This window comes from Henckelia pumila, chromosome 3 (genome assembly GCF_033568475.1).
Source record: "Henckelia pumila isolate YLH828 chromosome 3, ASM3356847v2, whole genome shotgun sequence".
NCBI lineage: Eukaryota > Viridiplantae > Streptophyta > Magnoliopsida > Lamiales > Gesneriaceae > Henckelia > Henckelia pumila.
The window spans coordinates 25407773-25417242 of NC_133122.1; the positions used below are offsets into that span (position 1 = coordinate 25407773).

At 33.2% G+C, this 9470-nt stretch overlaps 1 protein-coding gene across 6 annotated transcripts; it reads left to right on the forward strand.

Moving 5' to 3' along the window:
- Window positions 1-5225: 5225 nt before the first annotated feature.
- LOC140887186 (pre-mRNA cleavage factor Im 25 kDa subunit 1) lies at window positions 5226-8770 on the forward strand. 6 transcript variants are annotated; one of them, XM_073294268.1, is made up of 8 exons: window positions 5226-5563; window positions 5681-5726; window positions 6603-6696; window positions 6794-6867; window positions 6944-7030; window positions 7110-7220; window positions 7892-8018; window positions 8172-8770. In XM_073294268.1, the coding sequence occupies exons 1-8, from the start codon at window positions 5391-5393 to the stop codon at window positions 8333-8335; spliced, it is 876 nt and encodes a 291-aa protein (XP_073150369.1). In that variant the 5' UTR covers window positions 5226-5390; the 3' UTR covers window positions 8336-8770. The 6 variants fall into 6 exon arrangements, with proteins under 6 accessions (XP_073150369.1, XP_073150371.1, XP_073150370.1 ...); XM_073294270.1 differs by having other exon boundaries at window positions 8317-8770; XM_073294269.1 differs by having other exon boundaries at window positions 6603-6681.
- The last annotated feature ends 700 nt before the right edge of the window (window positions 8771-9470 follow it).

Here is a 9470-nt window from a genome sequence, read left to right on the forward strand (position 1 = left end):
TGCTGCCAAAGAGCTCGAGAAAAAAGGTGTTCGAATGATTCCTGGCCCCTGCAGCAGTAACACGAAGAAGCTAGAGCCAAACCTCTCGTTTGAAGAATGTCATCCACTAGTAGCCACCGAGCATACCATCACCAACAAAAAATAGAAATCGAAGCACGCAATAATTTGTACCAACAACCAATAAATCACTCGTTTTCTGCTCGCCTAAAGAGGATCACCTCCCACGAAGACTTAGCAGAAAAAACCCCATTAGATGAAGGTTTCCAAAAAACCTAATCCAAGTCAATGGGATGAACCAGAACTTTCATAATTTTGGCCATCGTCACCGGAAGAACCTCGAGAAGTAGGCTCTCCATATTCCAAATGCAATCATTGAGGAACCAACTGAGTTTCCTACTAGGCAGCCGCAGGATTTGTAAGGAGGACGTTAGAGGCCCACTAGAGAGCCACGAATCAAACCAGAAGCTCATGTCACCTTTAGCAATCTTCCAACCAATACAACTTTCCACTCTAACACGAATTTTTAACATTCTCCTCCAATTAGGAGACACAAACTGTTTCAACCTAACCACTGCAGGAGGCTCTGCCTGGAAACAACAAATGGTGTTGTGGTTGAAACGACGCCGTTTGATGCATTGCCAATTTTTTTTTATATATATAAATTTCTTTTAGTTTCTCATTATTTCTCTTTAGTGAAAACGTGACAGTTGTTTTTTTGTGCCATCAATTAAGAGTTTACGTTTCCAACTTCCAACTTAATTTTTTATCCGCTTGCTATTTTTTTTATTACTTTGTCCAATTATTTCCTAATTTTTTGTCCTTTTTTAAGTACGTTATATTTTTCTTTATTCTTTAAATTATCTTTTTTTAATAATTTATTTACCAATTAAGGATTGGAAAATATATCAGAATTTTTGATATATCGATATTATTGTACCGAAAAATACCAAATTTTTCCAAAGTTTCGATATACAAAGATTTTCGGTTCGGTTCGTGCGGTATAGTTTAAATAATAAAATATTATCTTAAAAAAATATAATTTTTTTTGCTATATAATTTTTAAAATAATAATTTTCGGTACGATAGACGATATACAATTTTTGATACAGTACGACACATATACTACCCTTAAATTGATAATGGTTATCTAATTTTGATATTTGCATAGAGCACAAAATTTTGATTTTTGTGAGTACGGTTCGTACAATATGTGGTATCCAGTGACACAACATCACCAAAATACTCATAATCGATTAACATTCTTGCATCGGCCCAAAAAAATATTAGTTATTTGTTCTTCCATATCCATCTGATTAGCATGGTAAAATGACGGATTTTTAGATAATTGTTGTTGAAAGTATCCCATTAGGCAACCAACTTCTCCATATACCATATTTCCTTGTCTTTTGGATCGAATATAATTTTTAGCATTCAATATGGTATAACTGAGACTATCTCTTCCCCCTACATGCCTACTCATCAACTGAAAATTCGATTTTTATTTTAGCCCAACATCCTCTGCCAAATCAATCTCATAGGCCTGAACTTCTGTAACTTTACGTTGAGAAGCCAACATGTGAACCGTCTCTTGAAGATGGAGCGGGTGATTAAGCTCTTCGATAAACTCATTAACTTTATACCTATTATCCACGTGTGTTACTCTCATTCTTACTTTAAAATTTTTTCGAGTCTCGAGCCGAAGATTGAGTGTCAAAAAATCTTTTTTGTCTTCTTTAAAAATGCCCTCATTGTAACAAACATATTTGTACGAAGTTATGAGACCTATGTTCTTGTTCTTGTTAAAATAATACTTCCTAACTCCAAATCCAGTTTTACCACCATATTAAACCAAAAACTTCCAGGCATCATCTAGGCTATCAAATTTCATATCAATCTTAGGTTTGAACTCAATATTTAAAATGAAATCCATCAAGAATCTTGGCTGAACAATAAGATTTTTTTGTTTCACCCAGCCTCAATTTTCAAAGACAGACAAAAAAATGCAAATTTTTTTTACCTGTTACATATCAAATACAACAAATTAATAACAAGAATAATATAACTAATATATAAGACTACATAAAAATTAATTTGGGGTAGAAAATAAAAAGAATATAAATAACCCAACACATGGAATGTATAAGGACAAGATTGAAGGGAAAGAAAGTGCAAGCAACGAAGTTAGAACAAGAAATAAGTGTCACACTGGGCACCCTCACATCCTAACATCAGCGCACCCGTGCTAGGCGAGTGCATTTCTGAAGAAATTTTGACGCCAATAAGCGCACCCATGTTGTGACATAGTGTACCCGCGCCCATCCATAGTGCACTCACGTTGCGAAATTTCAGATTTTGGAAACTTTTTCTTGCGGTTTAGAATGCAACTCCCATCAGTTTTTTAGGGACTTTTTCAAGGGTTTTGAGGGATATACGACTAGAGACGGCTGGGAGACCAGGGAGAAGAGAAGAACAAGCAATCTTGGCACGAAGAAGGATGAAATGACTTCCGAAGACGGAGAAGCATCATCTACCTTCATTTTTATTTATTTCTTTCTCTTGGTTTTGAATGATGTTCAAGAACATGCTTTGTTTGATTTTTATTTTATTTATATGAACTAATTCTTTTGTCTAGAGAGACGACGTAGATTGACTTGAGACCATGTTTTTGATATTTTGATTAATATATATATATTAGAATTCTTCGTTCGATTTATTTGTGTTTTTTCTTCTTTTGAATTGATTGCGTTCAATTAAATGATCACTAGTTGAATCGTCATATTTATTTGAAGTCTAGAACTCGGGAGAGGAGATTTTGAATATGGCCGTAGGAAAATACATCATTGGTGTTTATAGAGTTCGGGAAGCCTATAACTCCATTGAAGCCGTTAGAAGAATTTTGTGATATTTACCGAATTTGACATCTAAACTTTGATAGGAATATTGAGTTTGATATTAGATACAAATTTTTACTTGTCACTTGGGAAAGATAGTAGAAAATACTGTGAATTATTGGTTAGTAAACTCGAATAATTTATGATATAGATTTCTTTATGAATTAAATTGATTGATAGTCAAGTGAAATCGAATCTCTAGAATATGTTTTTCATTGTTTAATCGTCTTGCAAGTTTATCGTTAGGTAAATTTATTTGCTGGAATTTTTAGTTAATTGAATCCAAACTATCCTCGTAACTCTAAATAGAATTAAGATTTTATTAGTTACAAATGTTTAATATAATATCATTTTATTAATTTTCTGTTAGATCGACTTGGACTTAATTCTTATATTATAACTTGACACCGTATGCTTACGAGCGAAAATCATGCAACCGTACAGAAATTACAGTATTTTAGTGCAAAACTTGCACCAAAATAATGTTTGTGGTTGAAAATGACCTAAAAATCTAATGTCTTATAATATAGTATAGACATATAATATCATTTCTTCCTATCAATTTTCTAAAATGCTCACTTAACGAATACCACTTAATTTAGTACGCTAAACTCAATTATTAAACAACCACTTTTTAGACTTAGGATTTCATTTATTTTTTCGAATGGAATTTATTAACATATATTTATGTTCAAAACTTGAATATCTATTAAATCTTATATTTATGGTAAATATATCTATTATTTTATTTAACTTTTGACTTAAAATAATTAAAATTATAATAAAAATTGAAAAATCTTTTGTACGCTTAAATTTGAGAAGCTTAAACGTTTCGATGTGCTTCGAGATTTTAAAACCTTACTTTTGAGTATCGAGCTTGAGATGAAGTATCATATTCGAGATTCATTTAACAAACACCATTCACCCACTCAACATGTTTAAAAATATTATGTTTGTCCTGATCAGTTTCTATTTCTTACCAGGTAGAAGTAATGAATTTAAATTTTTTTGACATAATTAATATCAGTTTTAATTAACGATAACTCGGCTATAATCGAAGAACATCTTATACTATCGTCGATCAAATCACATTTAATTATCTAAACAAACATGCATATCTGTCTAATTAGGTACGTTTTGTGTTTGTATTTCTGAAAATATTTTTTTAGAAAAGAAATTTTGATATATTTAATGAGAGTTGGTGAAACTTGAAAGATCAATCACATCATCAATAATATTTATGTTCCAATGTTTCATATTAAAACCCACGGTTTTGACCCCATAAATTGGAGTAAACACGCCTTCAATCCCATTTCTTGTAAGGATCTCATTTATTTATTTTTCTCCCCGCTTCGAATATTTGATAATTGATAATGTGATAGACGTGTGTTGTGAGATCTATCGTTAGAATAATAATCATATCATAACTTGAATTCAACCATTTGATTCTAACAAATTAGTTATATCTATGAATATATTGATACTTGTTTCCGTCTCTTATTTCAGATTTTATTGGGTTCATTAAGAATGTGATTTGCGGGTTTTATTGCAATCACTCACTCAAATCCCATTCTATTTTTTTTTGGAGCCAGAAACAAATCCCATTCTATTTAAGAAGTCTATCCATATTTTTAATTTTTATCGAGTATTCACTATGATTTATTCAAATTCTATTCTATTGATGAAATATATGATAATCTCTTTTGAGAAGGATGTGTATTTTTGTCTTTCTGAAAAAAAAAAAGAAGATGTAACGAAACCATTAATTTTCGAATAAAATTTCTCAAAAAAGATGTTGACATGATAAAAATGAAAAATTGTAAATTAATATGACAAAAATGCAATTACACTATTAATAGGATTTTTAAAAAATGCAAATAGGATTAATAGGATTCCATTATATGTCACTTATTATTCCATCACACAGAACCATCTGCGTGCGATTTTTTTTACTTCGATGACTTGGATAAGAGTGGGCATGCATATGCATGTTTTTACAAGATATTTAAATTTGTAATTTTCCAATCACATTTATTTAAAAAAATGATATTCATTTGCTAAGAACACATAATGCAAACAAATTAACCGAATGTCATTACTTTTTAAATGATTAGATCTCTAGAAATATATATTTTTTCATAAATAACCATTTTAAAAAATCCATCTTACGAAATTTAACCTGAAATCGTCTCACAAAATTTTTCTTCTCTCCCAATTTCTTCGTGAGCAAATTAATGTTACACTTCCTCTGGCACTAGAAAAAATCGCTCTGGCAATATCACTTTTTTTTTTTTTATATATATATATATTGATATTGGTGACGCCATTGTCAGCCTCCAGTTCTCTCCAGTACAGCCACGTAGCTTTCCAACTCCCACTCTTGTTCCGCTGCTTTTTTCCCGAATATTGTAGTATTCCCATTCCCCACCCCCCTCTGTCCCTCTTCTTCTCTTTCGCTGTTCAAGTAGCGTGCTTCTGATCCATCGGAATCGTCCGCAAATGGCCAATCAAACCGTGGTTTTGGAGAATGGCAACTCCCATCAGAGTGCTGATCATAGTGGTACGGAGGAGCTGGATATATACCCACTTAGCTGCTACTACTTCGGCTCCAGAGAGGCCGTCTCCGTGAGGAATGAGACGGTAGCTGAACGGGTTTTGCGTATGAAGGCCAAGTACGTATGAGTTTGTTGATTTTGAGATGGGAGAGGTTTTTTTTTACTTGTTGGTTCTGGGTGTTTATTTTGATGTGGGTTTTTTGGAAAGTTATTGAATTTGTGATTTGGAATCAGTTATGATGCGTATGGAATGAGGAAATGCGTGTCTGCGGTGCTTGTGGTCAGTATTCTATCTTCGTCTTCTTTTATTTTTTTTTTCTTGCGAGAGTTTTTAGTTTCTTTCTCGAGAAAGAAATGCGTAGTTTGATGTCCGATGGTGTTCTATAGTAGTGATTGAATGGTAATCATCTCGATTGTTGAGTAAACTGTAGTCGGGTTTTACGTTTTCTGTTCGATAAAAGTTCATGATCGACTTGCTTGTTATAATATTTAACTAAGAATTAACGTCCTTGTTGAAAAATTAATATAAAATTCGAGCGCTACTGGATTCATTAACTACTAAGTTTTTGTTATTTCTCTTTGTATGTGTTCGGCTCAGCCAAACTGATAGCTGCCATATCTTGAGGGTGTTCATGATTTTGCCAAATTCATGATATTAGTGTTGTCATGGTATGAAGAGTGGAAAATAATTCCTATGACTTGATTTTCATACATTATGGTGCTGTAAATGTATGCCATGTTGGTGCTTGGACTGTGGTACCGACGTACCATACCGGCTTTTATTTTGAACAATTCTCTGGACTTCTAATCTAGCTAGAGCCTAGAAATGAGTTGGTAGACAAATGACATTTAGATGATCAATGCTTAACATTCAGCAGAGCACCAAGCTATTTTGACACTGATACGAGTAGGTGTCACATGTACTGCTCCAGCTTATCTTTCTTGAATTGATTCAGTTATTTAAATCTTATTATCTGGTGTAATATGGTTGATTCACTTCTTGCAGTTCAACTATACATACTTAGTCCCAACTCGCTGTTTCTCAAATATATAGTTTGGTTTTCATCCATGAACTTTCGCATGATCATGGAGTGCATATGCCTTTTGAGATTGCATTGCATCCCCATCCCTGAATTATCGGTAGTTCTAATTACAGGTTGAATTGTTTAAACATCCACATATCTTGTTGCTTCAAATACAAAACTCCACATTCAAACTTCCTGGAGGTCGCTTAGGTGCGGGTGAATCTGGTAAATCTCAATTTTGGGAGTCATTCGTTGAATTGAGCTCCTAGACTTAGTGACTGGATAGAAATCGTAGGACTTTAAAACTTGTTTTCGGCTGCAGATATCGATGGCTTAAAACGCAAGCTTTCAAGCAACCTATCAGTGGGTGAAGATGGTCGTGGTCCTGAGTGGGAGGTATATAGAATGAATCACAATCTCCGTATGATAGTTTGATTACTTTAACTCAACACTTCTTTTTGTGGATTTCCAGATTGGAGAGTGTCTTGGAATTTGGTGGAGGCCTAACTTTGAATCAGTTCTTTATCCATTTTTGCCAGCGGGTACAAAAAAAGCTAAGGTGGGTTTCTCGGCATATTAATGTTTTACATTTCGATAGCTGCCAGAAGCCCTTGATTGTCTAATGCGCATCTTTTCAGGAGTGCCACAAACTTTTTCTTGTCAAGCTTCCAGCAAGTCGGAGATTCATCGTACCAAGGAACTTCAAACTTCTTGCTGTTCCATTGTGCCAACTTCATGACAATGAGGAGGTATGACTTAACTGCAATCGCAGTACTGATCAATGCAGCCACGTTGAATTTCGCACTAATCTTATTGTGATTTAAAATGAAAATTAACTTTTTGCTGCTGGAAACATGGTATTGATGTTTAATGCTCGCCCTTATTTGATCAAAATGCAGCTCACTGCAAAGTGGATACTTACGTTTTCTGGGTGTTCTTGAAAATTTTGTGCAATTAACTATGAAATAACTTGTCCCAATTGTTGTATTCTGTAGACATATGGATCAGTTATATCTGGAGTCCCCCAGCTGCTGTCCAAACTCTCCTTCAACATTATAGATTAGTGAATATACTTGTTCTTCTCAATTGCGTTGGTGTGGTAAGCATGCTGCAGTCATCATAGAACAGCCCTGGATGCTAATTCAAGGACAGGCTGTTTCAGATATATTAGTGGTTTTGAGATGGGAACACTATAAATATATGTTTATCTAACAATGGGTTTGTATACAAAGTTGTATTGTTGTCCGTGTGTGAACGTTCCTTATTTACGATGATATTTTTGTGTTAAATAAGACCGAATTTGTTGCATATGTAGAAATTAAAGTTGGAAATACTTCCAAGCGCTGCATTCGAAGAGAGGAAGTTGGAGTACTTGGTTCTTTTATATAACTTAGAAATCATATTTGATTGAAAGTTTCAGGTAAAGGAAGCTGTTACAGACGGAAGCGTGACTTTGATATTCTTCTGTTTACCAAACGTCAGCTTGATCAATTTTTGCACCAGCTCAAGCAATTCGAGGTTCAAATTATTTGTTACCATGGAAAGAGGTAAGTTTATGAATAACGCGATCATTATATAGTTTTTGATATGTCATATCTGCATTTTGAAGCCGAGGTTTGCTCATAAACCGAGTTTTTTTTTTTTTGTTTTTTAAATATAGTTTTTTACATGTCTTTATCTGCTAATGACTGCCACAGCAGATATGATACTGCAAATCTTGGAATATGGTGGTTATGAACCTTATCATACTGGAAATTTTATACCTGAATTTAGAGGTTTCGTTGCCACAGAAACTAACGCATTGATTATGAATTCGAGAAACTTTGCCTTATTTCCTTATCGCAGTATATCATGTATGGCGTGAAGAGGAAAAACAGAGTTTTCTTCTGCAGAAGATTCTTCGTGAATCGGCACATCTTTTGAGGTTTTGATTGTTGAAGTTGGCGCTTATAAAATGTCTCCTGCAATGTTTTGTGTAAAAACCAGTATTGTTTTAGACTTAAATTTAGTCGACTGTTGAGTATTCCATGCTAGCTCCATAAGTAACTGTGAATTAGCCTTCTATAAAACACCTTCTGGCTTTCCTCTCTGGCTCGGACGATTCGACGGAAACATCCAGTCGACCATGTCCGCCACATATATGGGATCCACAGAAAAAATTACTTACGCCCACATGAAAATTTATGCATCTCACGTGTGAAAATACATATCACGGCATTGTCGTAACTAAGTTGTGCCACATGTTAATGGTGGGCAAGATTTTTGAGTTCACAGCTGTAATGGTACGAGTTATTCATCAGTTGCAATGCGTGTGCTTGACTCCTCTATACCAGAAATTGAATTCTGTACAATCTATCTACTTCTACTAATGTCTAATTCTAAAAAATCACTTTCAATTGTGAATTTCCTTATATGTCCACCATTATTTAGTATTTAGTCTAACAAGGTTTGTTTTATGGGTTGATTAGTAATTTCATTGTCTATATTAAATAATTAATGACTAATTTGTAATTATTAAGTTATGGGCATTAATATACATTGAACACATTGAATTTCTTCCTACTTTTTCATCCTTTGCTTTCTATATGTACATGCCTTTACTATTAAATTTTCTCGAATTATTATTTATTACTTTCTCATTTTATGTACTAGCTTAAATAGTTAATTAATATTTCCCTACTAACACATTGAAATTTTCCATAAGAAAATTTAGTTAAGGCTCCCTCAAATTTTATTTTATATTATTAAATTTTTTAATATAATAATTGTGACAAATGATAATTTATTAACTTCTTCTCAAATTATTATCATAATTTTCTCGTGAGAAAAATTATTTAAGGCATTTCCTCTTGATTTACTTTTCTTTCTTATGTGGGTTTTTGGCTTATTTAATGTTGTGTTGTTTTTCTTGATTTAATATAATAATTGTGGCAAATGATAATTAAATTTTAATTTGTTTCGTCTTTTCTTGTTTTTTTCCCAGGGTTCGGTTAATTAAT